Source organism: Peromyscus californicus, unplaced genomic scaffold, assembly GCF_007827085.1.
Source record: "Peromyscus californicus insignis strain IS unplaced genomic scaffold, ASM782708v3 Scaffold_24__1_contigs__length_46423439, whole genome shotgun sequence".
NCBI classification, from domain to species: domain Eukaryota; kingdom Metazoa; phylum Chordata; class Mammalia; order Rodentia; family Cricetidae; genus Peromyscus; species Peromyscus californicus.
In genome coordinates this window covers 1911191-1927228 of record NW_026294535.1, presented here as the reverse complement: position 1 = coordinate 1927228, position 16038 = coordinate 1911191, and the positions used below count along the sequence as shown (strand labels likewise).

Here is a 16038-nt window from a genome sequence, read left to right as displayed (position 1 = left end):
ACGGCAGACCCACACGAACAGGAAGAGAAGGGAAGAAAGGAATTAGCATCAGCGGCATGCTTGGCACATAGTAGGTGCTCAGAAGAGTAGGGGTTCATTTGTTGTTTAAGTATCCAGAACTTGACTCCATGAGGCCTCAAGTCAAGCTCCCCAGAAGGCAAGCAGAGACTCCCTGTCTCTGCGGTCTTAAGGTGGAGTTCTGTGGTAAGTAAATGCCTACTGGCTCTGAATGTGTACCAGACAATGGCAGGTGCCGCTCACTGCGCAGGCGCAGCACAGGTAACAGTGAGCTCTGGGGAAAGCATGGGGATCAAGGGAAGATGTTACAAGCCAATGCCTACAAGGGAAGTATCTGCCCTCTACACCCATGTGGCTGAAAGCACCATGGGATGGAATGAGGACCACGGAACTGTTGTGGGGAAGCCAACAGCCCTGTCCCTGGTGACGGGGGTCTTAACTGATATGCAGGTAGCCTGATTCAGACGAAACACTGGCTGCTCTTCCAGAGAATGAGTTCCGCTCCCTGCACTCATGGGACAGCTGACAACGGCCTGTGACTCCAGATCCAGGGGATCCAAACCCTCTTCTTGCATGCAAGGGGTAAACATAAACATATAGGCTAGCACACGTAAAAAATAAACAAATAAATCCTTTAAAAAAATAAAACAACAACTAAAAACAGCAGTGTCCACTTTGACGCCACAACCTTTGGGTTACACTTGCTGTGTAAATCAGTGCATACGAACGAAGTCCTCTAAACCTTGGTTTCACTGAGTGTCAAATGGGAATGACAACTTGTTCCAGGTCGCAGGTTTACGAGGCAGCATCATGAAAGACAACACACAGTAGAAAAAAAAAGGAGACTCTTAAACTTGTTTGTATATGGTCCTGGGGGTGAGGGGTTGTCTTGGAAATCACCACTACCAGGAAAAGTGAATGACGCTGTTTATCCACCATTTACAGTTTGCCAAGTCCTGTGAGAGCCCCTCTGTGTGCTCCTTTAGTTAGGCTCACAATCTCTTGTGAAATGGGTACTTTAGCAGCCTCGCACATCCTGTCAGGGTGAAGCCAATTGTCGTCACTCAAAGGCATGCAGAGCCAACCCTGCCTGTCCTGCGATCACACACTTAACGTGCAGTTTATTTTGACATCAAGGTGTTCATATTGAACCTCTTCCACGTGAAAGCTTGTCTAGCATAAACAGGTACGAAGCCCTGAATGATGTATGTAAGATGCCAAATTCACCAAGCAGGCAGCGAGCAACTGACCCAGCTGTAAGCTCCAACAGCGATCTGAGATGCAAGGCATGCTGTATGCTGAGGTGCCCTGCTGGAAGGACCACTTGTGAGCATCCTCAGTCAGCTGCTTCCAGCTAGCACCAGGTCACAGCCAGGTCCCCATGACAGTGTACCCCAAAGAAGTGCAGTATGAGCTACTCTCCTCCAACAAGGACTTGGAAAGATTTGACCTCCAAACACTAGTGAAGGGCATGAGCTAGAATGTACACATCAAAGTCTTCCTTCCATTTATAGGTTTTAGTGAAGGATGCAGCTGGCTTTGGAATCAGAGAAGCCACATCAGAATACTGTCTAGACAGTGTGGTTAGGTCTAGGTGTGTTATCTAGATCCTCTGAATTTCAGTGGCCTCTTGTGTGAAATTGGAATAAATAATGCCATGAGTTCAATATAATCAATAAGAGGAACATGCGTAAGTACTTACAGGCGTAAGTATTTGGAAAACTTTTTAACTCACTATCCAATTTCAAAAAGAGGCTTGCTTGAATAAGAGGAAATTGACAATTTTGAAAATATCTAATCACCTTGCAATCAGTGGCCAAAATGGTTTCAATCTAATTGCCTTCTTGCCTCTCATCTTCTCCCTCTCTCTCCCTCCCTGTCTTCCCTCTATTTCCTTCTCCCTTCCTCCTTCCATGTGTCCCTCCTCTGTCTTTAGAGGTCCTTACACACTCACACAGTCATCCTTTCTTTTTAGGAATCTCAGTACCAGGAACTTTGACTAGATCCCAGACTCCACAGGGTGCCTCCCACCTGCCCTGACCTCTGCCCTGCAAGTGTGGCAGGTGCTGCCCAGGGCTCCCTGGGCGAGTCTGTGCAGACAGCTCTCCTCACACACAGCATCCATCATCTGTGACTGTTGGGCAGCCAGGATAAGAACACCGTGCAGCATGAGACCCAACGAGTCACAATGAGGCAGAGCAATCATTCCTTCAATCACAGCAAAGTTTTCAGACTTTCAAATAAATGGAGCCTTGATTAGAGGAAAGACTTCTTCCCTTCCTTCCTTCCTTCCTTCCTTCCTTCCTTCCTTCCTTCCTTCCTTCCTTCCTTCCTTCCTTCTGCCTCCTCTTCCTCCTCCTTCTTTTTTAATCTAAAAGCCTGGCATTTGTAGAAAGGTCCCCTACCCAAATGACAGCGACCTCAAAAACTCTACCCACTGAGTTGAAAATGAAAGCTCAGTGGGCGGAGGCCCCCCTCACAGCTGCTGCGCCCTCTGGACACCATCCCTGCAGTTCTCCAGGTTTCAGTGTTTTGACCGAGGGCTCCAAGCTCATCTGCAGTTCTTCCCCACAAGCTTCCAAAACTCTCTCAGCCAAGTGTGTGTATGCTCCATGACGCCAAATCATGGTTTCTGGAGAAATGGTTTTGTGTTTTGTATTTTGTGTTTGACAGAAGAGTCAACAACAAAAGAGTCAAAATTTTGTTTCTTAGAAACAGAAATTTTACCCCAAATACTCATCACCTCCGGACAGTATGAAATGATCTGATCTGATTTCCTTTTTCCTTTTTCCTGTGGAGCAAAGAGCTTTATGCAGACATTAATTTCCATTCAGCCAGATTCCTGCTGCAGAACTGAACTCACACTGTAAATGGGGAAATGTTTAATCAATCAGTTCCATAATTAGTAAATTTGAATTTGTAACATGTGTCCAATTCTGGAGCTATATGAAATCCTAATTACTCCAAAGGGAACTTTGCTTCCGCACATAAGCTATAAACAGGTTGAGTGCATGAACAACCCACATTTAGCCTGATGGTCCTCAAAAAGATAACACAGAACTCAAAAAAGTCACTTTTTAAACTATACATTCTATAATTCTAACATCCAAGGAAGCACATCCTCTTTCCAAAATCTAATGCAAAGTACAAGATTTTACAGAATTATCTGTAAAGCTCAAGACAAATTGGCATAACTTTCTCAACAAGATGCATTTGTGCCTCAAAATCAGAGGCTGGCTTGAAGATGTAACTAGTAGTTACTAGTCATTCTTCATGTGGATGACCTTGTCCAAAGTCAACTCAAAGATCCAGTCACTTGCATGGACTGATGTTGCATTTTTCCCACTATGACGGTCTCAGGACACCAGCGCTTATGAAGTGGTAATTCTCTACTCATCTTAAGTAAATATCTGCTGTATTCCACAGACTCACTTGGGCTGAGTCTAAACAATGCTAGCACAACTGTGTGGTTAGAAGACAGGACTTAGAGCACTAACTAGCCTTCAGTGGGTTGCAAACTGTCCCCAGAGCTTCCCTGTGTCTTTAAATTAAAATGAGCACACCAAAAAACAATGTTTCCAGGTTCTCTGCTCAACAATTATTGGTTGTGCATGGGCAGATTATACTTTGGGGTTTAAAGTAGAACCCAGGCACACAGTTTAAAGAATTCATGCTCCTGGGTCTGGGGAAATGCCTCATCAGTTAAGAGGCCTGGCTGCTCTCACAGAGGATCCAGGTTCAATTCCCAGCACCCATGTGGTGGCTGTAACTGTCTGTAACTCCTGTTTCAGGGATCTGATGTACTCTTCTGGTCCCCACAGGCACCAGGCATGCACATGATGCAGGTCCATACACACATGCAGGCAAAATATTCATATACATTTTTTTTAAAAATCTATAAATAAAAGTTAAAATAAAAAAAGAATTCCTGTTCTGATGGTCAAATACAACACAATAGAAACCACCTAATTTACGAGCACAGGTTAACGCCGCCCTAGCTGCCTGAATTTGGGCCAAATTCAGGTAAAAGCATATGTCATTCTTTTCTGCTTTTTATGATCTCTCTCTCTCTCTCTCTCTCTCTCTCTCTCTCTCTCTCTCTCTCTCCTGTGTGTGTATGTGTGTGTGTGTGTGTGTCTGTCTGTCTGACTCCCTAGCTTTTAATAACAAAAGCCACAATTTAGGTAAAAAATCAAATTACAAAGACAGAAACAGAACGAACGGTCATTTTTGTTCCCACATTAAAGGGATAGCACATACAAATTACTTTGCGTGTATACGAATGCTGGGGAGATGGCTCAGAAGCTGAGAGTGCTTACTGTGGGAGCAGGACCTGAGTTCAAATCCCAATAGACATGGACACCCATGAGCTTGTAACACTTTTGCTGCGTGAGGTGGAGGCAGGAGGGCTGCTGGAGCTTGTAAGTTGTTAGTCTAGATGCAGATCTAGTGAGGGACTCTGCCTCAAGGAAGTAAGATGGCAACAGACCAGGGCACCCGGGGCCCTCCTCAGGCCTCTCTTGCATGGGTGTGTAAACCTACACACACACTTGGGGATACATCACATGCATACAAAAACTGCAGGAAGGGCAAAAGAATTCAAGCTTTTCCTTCCTTGATGAAATGACCGAAAGACTAGACTTCCTGCTTCCTGGAAGCCACATACAATGATTGAGTCTTTAGACAAGTGTGGTCCGAAAGCTGGAGGAGGCAGAGTAGAGGAGAACCAAGGTAGGGGACCAGAGGTGGCTTGTCCCAGAACCAGAAAAGTATGAGGGGTTTCTAGAGGGCTTTCAGCAGGGTGCCCAGAGGACATCTCCTCCAACCATCCCCACATCTCTCTCCCAGGACCTGAACTCAAGTCAGCAGCTGCTGCCTCCACAATGACGCATTTCCCGCCTCCTTTATAGACCGAGGAACACAGGGATGAAATCACAGCAAACAAGGCATGAAGTACCTTTTTTATGTCATGGGAAAGGGGTGGAAGTGAAGGTAGAATTTACGCCTCAATCTAAGCCTTTTTGAAAAGAAAGTGCTCTCCTGACGTTACAATGGGGTCCGGGATGGAGCTCCATGGTAGAGTACTTGCCTAGCATTCTTGAGGTCCTGGGTTTCATCTCTAGCATTAAAAATATTCATTTTAAGAAGGAAAAATGAAACAGAGGCCATGTCCAGACAGCAAGCATCCTGACGTGTTGAGACAGTCTAAACTCTTTCCAGGAATCCTGTCCTCATTTTCCAACTAGATACCAAGAATTGAGCATAGGCGGGCCAGGTCTCAGGTAATAATATCGGGGTCTGGCATTGGCTGAGTAGTTTCTAGGGGTCATGTGCTAAATTAAGTAATATGCATGGCCTCATTGGATTTTCATAGTAACCCTAGGCCTGGGTCAGCTTTGCAAACAAGGACACTGAGACTTGGAGAAGGCATGTCATATAGCTAGAAATGGACTAACAAGGATTTCAACTTTGGTCTAGAGACTCCAGATCCCATGCTCTTTCCACTACGTCCTGTTGTATATACCGGAAGTCATATTTTAACACATATCTGTGATTGACAGCATCCCTGCAATGTACTGTTCGTTAAGTCACCTAAAGACTGCATGGGTAATAGCTCGTATTTCCCTGGCGGCTCTTCCTGTGGTCTCGATCTGCCTGTGAGAGATGACATGGTCAGAGATGAAACCATGCTAACTAAACCTCAAATGAATCCCAGAGACAAAGGCACATTTCCTATCCACAGTAAAGACAGGAGTTCTTTCTTCACAGTCCTACTGTTTTTCAGCAGTAAACTCAACTATTTTCTCCATGGCTTGAAGGGTCATTGTGACATTTGGGAGAGAAACAGCATCCCTTGCTTTGGCTAACATGGTGTGGGCTTCACTGGCCGTTCTTTCCATCATAAAGGAAAAAGGAGGAGTTGAGACAGTTTGGTGACTAAGCCTGGCACTTGGGCACAATGGATTACCGTAGGTTGTCTGCAGTACCCTCTGCCGCCCCCTCACAACGCCCTCACCCCTGGATGGAGTGGGTAATAACACAGGCAGGGGATATTTTAGGGCTGGCGAGGAGATGGCTCAGTGGACAAAGAGTCTGGTGACCTGAGTTAGAGCTCCAGAATACATATAAAAGATGGAAAGAGACAAGGAACCCCCACAGAACTGTCCTCTGGCCTTCACACATCCACCACGGTGCATGGACACCCCATCTCCCCAGAATAATAAAAGATAAACTAAAAATACATTTTAAAGTGCAATTAATAAAACAGGGCCTGGTGGCACACACCTTTAATCCCAGCACTCAGGAGGCAGAGGTGGGTGGGTCTCTGTGTGTTCAAGGCCAGCCTGGTCTGGTCTACAGAGTGAATTGCAGGCCAGTGAGGATTACGAAGTGAGATCCTGTCTCAAAATAAAACAAAATAAGATACTTTTCAAAGATGCAGTAGTCCCCCCGCCCCATCCACTAGGGATACCTTCCAAGACCCCAGTGCAAGCCTAGAGTCACAGTTTCTGCATGTACTGCATCCCACATGCATACCTGTGTTAAAGTTTGATTTATAATTATAAATTAGGCACAGCAGGAGCTTAACAGCAATAAAAAGAAATAAGTGAAAAATACAGTGAAAAAAGCTATTTTAAACTTTAGGGTTTTTTTTAATGACAGCTTCCACTTAGTATTTTTAGAAAGCAGAGAACACTGTGTAACCAGCTCACAAGGCAGAGCCACTGTGCACCTCGCCAAGGTGGCTGCTGGGCTCAGAAAGTCACTGGCCACAGCTGTGTCGAGAGCCCGGCGCGCGCTCAGCCCGCTGCTCTCACTTTTACCTTGTGAGCACAGTCCTCTCTCTCTGGGTTTCCGGCGTTGCACGAGTGATGCATTTCACCGTCCCAGCGAAGTGATGACGTCCAGTGGGTATTTAAAAAGCCTCTCCTACCACTTCCGCACTGAGGACTCACTCACAACCTCTTGGATGCTTGTGCCCAAGACAAAACAGAGACTTGGCCACGCCAGGATTTCAGGCCAGAGACAGACAGCTTCTATGGAGGGCTGACCTGGTAGCAACACTGTCTTCGTTAGTTCAGATGGGATTTTCCTTCATGTTTCTCACTTGCTGAAATTTCCCATTTATTTATTTACTTGTATCAAATTTATGTCGTAGAGAAGAGGGGCAGCTTTTTTGTTAAGAATTTTATCTAACAAAGTGTCAGATACACAGGAGACGTGATTTTCTTGAATGAATTGGTGAGTGAGTGCATGCCAGGTTGTCCTGTTTGAGACCAACACTCAACCATTATCGTTCAGTCGTTGCTGTGATCTAAACTCCTCTTCCACGCAGAACTCAGCCTCCTTCAAGAGCACTTCCTCTCATCCCAAGAAAACAGCCCACGATTTCCACGCTCATGCACTCACTCTTCTCTCACTGAGAGGGTGTCAGATCCACGCAAAGGCCAGATCCTACCCCATTGCTTTGGGGTAAAACCATACAGGAGGCTGACCAAGAGGCTGGCCAGGGAGAGGAAGCAAGCTTCCCTCACTTCTGGGCTTCCTGTTACCGCCACCAACAGCAGTGACCTCACCTGTTTCATCCCACAGGGGGACTATGCAGAGTCCTGGTAACATTTAAGTGGCTAATGGTGACATGCCTGTTATGGGGCTGACACCGGCCCCACCTAATATCATCACCCTTGCCTCTGAATTCTAAGACATATTCACAGTTTCTCTTGAAACATACACTCTGAAATCCTTGACAGCAGGGTCTGTGGCCTTGATGTCCCCGGGGTCTGCCACCCAACTGAGACTGAGTGAAACCCAAAGGGCTCTTATACTTTTACCTGATAGCTTCCAATAATCAGTCTTTGAGTTCATTCTGTCTCGGCAAAACCCTTATCAAACTACAAGTCTCTATGGAGACGGGGGTGGGGTGGGGTGGGGTGGGGGTGGGGGTGGGGTGAAAGCTGCGGCAGAGATTTTGCCCACCTTTTCCATCTGGAAGAGTTTCGGGACCCCGAGAGGGGCAGCCGAAGAGGGTCCCAAGATACCTGTAGAACATGTAGGGTGGGCGGTCAGGGGCCTGAGGAAGTGAAGCTCTGATCTCCCAGCATTCTGGTTTGTGACGTCATCACTTTAGATCTCAGCTCTGTCACTGACAGCTCGGAAGGCACTGCAGCTTAGCTTAGAACCATGGGGACCGAAAGGGACCGCCATTCTTCCCAGCACCACATCCCTACCCCCTCATGCTTCACCCCTCCTCCCTGCCTCCCTCATGCAGGACTCGTGAGGACCCATGTCCCTGAAGCTACTCCACAGACAAAAGTACCTGTACGGTGTCACAAGCTGTGTGTGTCATCAGACACATGGACACAAGGATGTCATTGAGCAGTACAATGTTAGCTAGAACATAGCCAGTTGGTGTCTTTTTGAGACAATTTATTGTAAGTATCTGTGACTGGTTGAGTATTTCCTATTTAGCCCAGGCTGGCCTCAGACTCACAGCCACCCTCTTGATTCTGCCCCTGGAGTGCTGGAATTACAGGGTAGGCCATACTCAAATGCAGACATTTTTATATCTACTCCATATTCGTGGATGGGTCAACAGAGCCTCAAACAAATGGGAAGGGCTCTTTTGCCCAAACTGCCATCAGGGGAGTTGGAGATGCAAGAAAGGAACCAGAGTGTGGTTTTCCTTTGGCAGTGGAACACTGGCTTGTGTGTTCCTCTCTAGCATACGTCAGATCCTCTGCTGCTGCCTTCAACATCTGGAAACCCCTGTTGATACCTAATACAGCTCCTGTAAAATCTAGTGCCTTTCTTTCAGGAGTCGGGGGACCGGGAGGCGACAAGAATGCACCTTAGGCTGACATCGAGAAAGGAAATTGAGGATCTTTTAAAACGAGACATTCAAAGTTCCTGACTATGAAATTCCCACGTGGTTTAGAATATTACTGTTTTGGGGAGACAGTCACTGTGCGACACAGTTCAGACAGTGCTGGCCTAGCCTCGCACATTGCTTCCTGGACCCCGTAGGAAAGCCAAACCTGGAAGAGAGCTGGATCTCACTTGTTAGAGAATCCCACTCTGAACTGTCTGCGGGTCTTTTGCAGGTGGAGACACAGTCTGGGAAGGGCTCGACTGATCTAAAGTCAGGCTACAAGTGGCTGGCTGCCTTAGAATGGCAACTCAAGCCTGAAGGATGCATGTGAGGGGTAGGGAAATGCCAGAAAGGGCACCCTCTCCACCTCTTAGATGTCGGGTTTCAGATCCCATGTGAGGAGCGGGATGAGAAAATTCCTCCTGGGCGACCCACGGGTCGTGGGGAAGAAAAGCCAGAACCTTTCACGCTGGCTAGCCTGTGGCTCTTGGGGAGGCGGGCGTACTGCCCAGCTGGCGCCTCACTCAGGACCAGGGGGGAGGCTGGAAGAGGACCCGTAGAGGCGGGGTGGGAGCAAGGGTGCACAAGCCGGCTGAGAAAAGGTGTAGCTGCTGGAGAGAAATTAGAGACTTTGGCCCCTCTGGGAAGCAGAACGGTCCAGCACTCACACAGCGCCGGGGAGGCCCCAAACAAACTCTTCTCCCTCCTTGCTCTCGGCCCTTTGTTGTCCGCCTCTGGCTCCCGCTCATGCCCTCGGGTCCCCCGCCCCCCTGAAGTCACCCCAACTGCACTCATAATATTTTGCTTTGCGCCGGGTCTGTTTTCCACCACCAACTTCCAGCAGTCTCCATGGCGACGAGCAGGGGGTAGGGGGGTGGGGGCGGCGGCTGTTCAGATCCCAGGCCTGAGCCGCGGAGCAGCCCTGGCTAACTTTTCCGAGTCTCTGGGTACCGCGCTGGAAAAGGGCGCTATCCCGGGCCCTCCTTGGATAATCGTGTAATCGCGAGCCGCAGGCCCGTGGAGCCAGGCCTGTGTACTGGGGCCGCGTGGCCCAGGACTGCAATCGCGGGAATCTGGAATCTGGGGACCACGCACACTCACTTGACTCTGCTGCCAAGATCAGATGCTAGCAGGTGGCAAGAGTGGAACCACGCAAGTCCACCCCTCCGGCCACACACACACACACACACACACACACACACACACACACACACACACACAAAACCACGCACGTCTGGTTCAGCACAGTAGCAAGGCTCATATCTCCCGCTGCTTCCTGCTCTGAGCCAAGGACTGGGACTACACAAGGAGGCTAGTCCTACTTACCCAGAGCATTGTCTGGGGGAAGATGCCGGAGGTTCCAGGCCTGTCTCTCTGGGGGCTCTCTACCCCGTGGGCAAAAACCTAAGGCCCCACGATGTCTCACTTTGGGGCCCACGAAACTAGGCTGGACCTAGTACCAGGTCACTATCTCTGCAGAGCAGCGTGTCTTCCCACCAGTGGGCCCCAGGCATTCAGATCCGATTCGAGAATCTTTGACGCCCCAATTCTGAGTTTTGGAGGCGCGGGGTGGGGGGAAAACTTGGTAGAGTTAGAAGCTTCCAGTTGGAGCGCCACAATGCACCTCTTTAACGAGCCATCCCGTTTAACAAGAAACAACCCTTTTGACGCATAGGCGACCAACCTGTCCCAGGCCCACTTTGCACAAGTTCTTGATGGCTGAAAATTCTATCCACTTTTCCTTGCTCGTTCTCAAATTTCTAAGTAAGGAGCAGCTAGCTGAACAGCGCTGCTCTGTATAGGGGCATCTGGAATCAAACCCGAACCGCCAAGAACAAGCAGCCACCTCCAGCGGCCCTCGTAGAGATGAGGGACAAACCGGCCTAGGAACCCACTTTGAGACCGGGTGGGTCCAGCGCGCTGGCGCTAACTGCGAAACGGTCCCGACGCACCCGCAAATCGGTGGATCCTGAGCGCACCGGCTGCCTTTGCAGCCCGGTGGAGCTTGCCGAAGCCGCCAGAGCCGCGTCCTAAAGGGGCTTTGCTTTGTGGTGTAGAGAAACCAGAGAGCCGAGGACCCAGGAGGCGCGCGCCGGCTCCGGGGGCCTCCCCCGACAGGGCCATTGTCTTGGCCCCACACTTGTGGTGTATTTTGGAAAAACTCAAGGAATATATTACCAGCTCGATGCGCGGAACAAAAGGGTAAGTTTCCGCAGGTCACGCTGAAGTGGGCCCAAAGCAGGCCACTAGAGCCCCGGCCCCAGCAAACCCGTTCTCCCATGCCCGAGGCACTTTGCGGGGATTTTCCTTTTAAAAGACAGAGACTGTAGCTTCGGCTTGCTGGCCCCCTCTGAACATGGATGCTCTGGACTTCGCTCCAGTAACTGCTGTGAGCCTGCTGTTTGAGCCCGTTAAGAATGAAATAACTGATTTCGTGTTTCTAGCTGAGCGCAACCTTACCCTCAGGAACAGAATCGAACTGCCCAGTGGAGCGCGGGGCTCTGCACGCCCAGGGAGGGGAATGAACCTTTTACATAACAAGAGAAACTCAGAAGAAAGACTAATTGGATTAATTCTCTGGAAGGGAGGTGAAGGAAGGCTCCTGGATGGGACCTCGCCGCGCCGCACTTCGCTTGTCCGGAGTTTGCATGTGAAATGTCACCTGGGGCGCCCGGAATGACTTCTCAATTGCGGCCATTAACTAAAACTTTTGATTTTGAGTTCGGGAGTGTGATCTTAAGTATGAGAGGGGAGCGGGAAGGGGGAGGCACTGGGGTTTCATTACCCATTTGGGGTGTTTGAAGTTGGGGTGAAGGTGGCCAGTGTCCCACAACCACCTAATAATCTGTGATTAAAAATAGAACGTCTCCACAGTTCTACAGCACTCCGCACCAAGAGTCCAGCTGGGACATTCCTGATGTAAGGTATGAGGAAGGCCCCGAGATCTTGTATGGACCCCTTGAAAATCCCCAGCCACTAATTCTGTGTAAATGGGTGTAATCTGGTTAAATACGTTCACTTTTAATGTTGTAGCTCTTAGGAGGCTTTCCTTGAATTAAAATATATATATATATATATATATATTGAAGCAAAGCTTTGCTCTTCCCTCTCCCTCCAGATCCAGCATTACTGGGGTGTGGAGAAGATCCCAACAGGGCCTGAGGGTCTGCGTAGCCGGGTGCACTCCCCAGGCAAGATCGCTTCTTGCCTCCGTGTGTTGCAGATTAGCACGACTTCGGAGGCTAGGCTTTAACCACTCTCTGGGGGCTCACAGCCACCCCGGGGAACGCGAGGACCGGACTGGCTCAGAGACAGAAAAGTATCCTGGAATGCCGCTGATACCCCTGGGTCCTCGGTCTCGGCCACCAGGTCTGCAACGTAGGCGAGGAGAGGCCTGGAACCTTCCTCCCAGAACCGAAGAACGATCTTTGGGAAGCTATCTAGATCGCTTAGCCCATCACACATCTTTTTGCGACCTGCTTAGGGGTGGTGGAGTGGGCAGAGCCGTCTGTGGTGTTTATTTGCAATTAAGTTATGTGTGTCAGGGCACCGCTGAGGCCAGCAGGCACTTGTTGCTCGGTTGCGTTGCCCTCACATTCTCCCAGGTTTCGGTCAAACTGCCGCCTCTGTCCAGGCTGCCTCTTATCACCCCCAAGAAACTCCAAAGCTGCGGCCCAGCAGGGATTGGAGTGGCTTGGTGAAGAGACTGGGCCTAGGGGAGGGGGGTAAACTTTTTGAGAACTTCTACAAGGAACGGACATAGGAAAAGTAATTGAGATTTAGAAGTGTGGCGGGTCCCCAAAGACACTAGGCATAGACGCTGACGGGTCGACTGGAGAATGCACGGAGATGCTGGGTGTTTTCGTTGTAAGAGATCCCGTGTCTTCCCTTCTGCTGTGAACCATGGCGACCCTAGTGCCTGATGTCCACCACACAACCCTCTAACTGAAGCACAGTTCGCAGAACTCAATGCCAGAACTCAGGCCTCTCCCGATGCTTTGTATTCGGCTTTCCCCCCAACTAGGTTACAGCCTCCGTGTGGAGACAACCGCTAGTGGGTTGCCTCTTCGCGCCCGGGAGGCTACAGTTCTGGGCTCCCAGCTCTCACAGCCCAAAGCTACGAATGCCCCAGGACCACCGGGTTCGCCGCCGCCACTCCCTCCAGCTGCGCGGCTCCTGCAGCAAGAGCCTCCACCTCCCGCGCGCGGTGAGACGTGGTCGCCCTCCCCCGCCTTTGGAGCGTTCCCGGGCCTCACCCCAGACCCTGAGCACACCACTACCCTGCCCAAAGCTAGGGCAGCTGCGGGGCCCGAGGGGGAGGCTGGCTCGCAAAGTTCCCGCAAGTAGCAGCACCTCGAGCTCGCCGCGAGCCAGAGAGCATCTTTATGCAACTTTATGTCCAAGTGAAAGCGCGCTCCGCATCGTGCGCGCACGCGCACACACGCATTTACACCCCCACACACACTTCCGTGCATTCACTTACACACTTAGCGCTGGACCGAAAACTTCTGCACGCCTTCTCTCCTGGGATCTCACTGTCAAGTTGACCCGCATGAACTTTCTGCAGCTCTTTCTGAAGTCCCCCGGTCCCTGCTCCTTTCCTCCCAATCTCTCCCCCCAAGTCCCACCAGGACTAACCTGTGGAATCCATGTCGGGTTCCTCCAGTAACCCACAATGCATGCTCTTCCCATGGACAGCACAGACGCCCCCCAAAAGTCCTGATATTTGGGGATCCCCCTGTGCTAGAGATGCCCAGGGAGGAAGGGAGGGAAGGAGGGCAGAAGAAATGGGTAGCAAGAGAGAGAGGGAGGCGAGGGGTGAGAGGGCAAAAGGATAAAGGGGGGAAAGAAAGAACCAGAAAAAGAAAAGAGAAGGAGGCAAAGAAGCGAGGGAAGGAAGCGAGCTGGAGCAGAGGGAGAGAGCGAGCGAGTAAGCGAGCGAGGGGACACTCAGTAATCCAGTCGGGCAAAGCTAAACCCGTCAAAATGTTTGCGGATGTTTCATGGGAAAAAACATCATTTTATAGGAGCCCCGATGGGAGCAATGTCATTGATAGGCCAGCGGGCCTGATGAATGGCCGCTCGTCAGATGGGGCCGTGGCGAGGCGCACTGTGAAGCCCATTGTGGGCCTGTTTTGAATAAGAAAAGCCGCCTCCGAAAAGGGGGGCTCAGAGCGACGCAATCCCAGCCCTCCGACTTCCCCCTTCTATTATAGCATTAGCAACGTTTTTCTTATTTAAAGTTCCAGAGGCCTTCTCCAGCCTCAGCCCGGCACTCATTATAGGCGAAATCAAAATTGGCTTAGATCTGCCCCCCTCTCCAGCCCTCCCGCGCCCGGGCCCCGCGCGGTGCAGCCATGGAGGGGGTTGCAGAAGGTGCCCGAGCCCTAGGAGTCTCTGTGCGGCCACGAGTGGGCCCAACTCCTGTTTTCTCTCCCCTGGAGACAGGTCCCGTTTCCGTCTTGAGTTAGATTTTGAGTTGGGGCCCTGGAGCAATGCAAAGGGAGTACGTCTTGAGTTTCTTCCACGCAGATCCGCGGACATGCGTGGGAGTAGAGGGTGTGGAAGGGGAAACTGAAGCCTTAGGTTCCCATCTCCAGTCTGAGAGACAAGAAGGGCGCTTGGCAGCAAGGGGTGAGGGGCTGGCTCGCCTTCTCCGGAACTTTTGTACCCCTTGTCTCTCGCCCTACGGGTGTCTCCAGGTCTCCGTGCCTCGCTGTCTCGGTCTCCGTTTCTCCTTTGGCTGCGTGTCTTTTTGTCTCTCCCTAGGACTACGTCCCTCTGGATCTCTGGGACCCCCACCCCACCCCCCTCGCCTCTTCCCATAACCCTGTATGTCAGTCTGTCTGCGTCCGGGTCCCTCCCTCTTCCCATGTCCCCGCTCCCCCCTCCGCCACCCTCTCGGTCCCCCACAGCCCGCAGCGGAGTTGGTGAGAAGCCCCGGCGTCCGAGTTGGGGACGCGGCTTTCCCAGGGACCCCTCCCCGGTGCAGATGAAAGTGCGGGAGGAGGGGGTCGGGGCTGGCGGACGGCAAGTGGGGGGGGGGCTCCCGCCGCCCCGGGAAAGTGGCCGCTCGCGGGCCGGCCGCGCTGTGATTAGAATATGAATGGGCTCGGCGGGCGGAAGAGAAAGGCGGATTACCCCGCTGCTTTGACCATGGACAGAGGCAGCGCCGGCGGCGCAGGGGCGGATCGCCCGGGTCCCTCCCGCCGCGCCGGGTGCGCTTCTCGCCCGCGACCCCGGGCCTGCCCACCGCGGGCCTCCGGGAAGCCCCCGAGCAGCGCCGAGTGGGACAATGGTGGGAGGGGGCAAGGGACCAGCACGTGCCGCGTTAGGGTCGCGGGGTGCCGGGAAGGGGCAGCCCCGAGTGCCAAGCTGAAGGTTGCTCTGGGTTCAAATCTCGACTCAGAAAATTCCCTCGTCTTTCGTGGCCTCAGCTTCCTGTCTGTGAAATGGGATAACGACGTTTCTTCTCGTTGCTTTCCCCGGGCCCTGACTGACCTCCGTGGGTAATCGCTCCTTCTTGCTCAGGCCGCTGCTGGGTTCTAACCCGGGTCATGTCTAGAGAATTTGATCACAGCCTCACACACCGCCATGTCGTGCCCAGAAGCCCTCCACCAACACCAACACCACCCCTAGCACACCCTTTCCCTCTGTAGTGGAGAATGAAAAGCTTTGGCAGCCGAAGGGGCTGAGTACAATCCGCTCATACCCTCGTGGGGTCGAAGTCAGAGATCGAATGACCAGGTCTATGTCTGGAAGCCTCACTGGCCGGTGGACAAAATGCTGGGGTGTACATTCAAGGCGGAGCTGCACCGCGTGCATCAGTGACAGTGAGGATCCTGTCTCCAGGGAGGAGAGCTGCACCATCGGGAGTGCTTGGGGTATTCTGGGGAGTCCTTGACCACCAAAACTGTGGGGCAGAGATGATCTGTGAGTGGGTGAGATTGGTACACAGCTGTTGCTAGCTAGATTACACTCATTACGCCAAGTAGAAGGGGTGGGCTAGGATGGGCTGTCCTCATAAGGCAGGGGTGATGGAGAAGGGCTGGGAGGTCCAGGCTGGGCTGGGTCGCGCTGGTGCTGGACAGGCACAACTCAGGTGGCCCTCCTCATCCCTGGCCTGCCCTGCTTGGACTGAGAGGGGTGAG

General features: G+C 51.4%; 1 protein-coding gene across 2 annotated transcripts in view; it reads right to left on the bottom strand.

Moving 5' to 3' along the window:
* Rfx4 (regulatory factor X4) overlaps positions 1–13988 on the bottom strand; it is a 158151-nt gene extending 144163 nt beyond the window's left edge. Inside the window, exon 1 of one of the 2 annotated variants that reach the window (XM_052752924.1) lies at positions 13526–13988. In XM_052752924.1, the coding sequence (XP_052608884.1) occupies positions 13526–13568 (43 nt within the window). In that variant the 5' untranslated portion in view covers positions 13569–13988. The remainder of the gene's footprint in view (positions 1–13525) is intronic. The other variant, XM_052752922.1, reaches the window with a different exon arrangement.
* Between the last annotated feature and the right edge of the window lie 2050 nt (positions 13989–16038).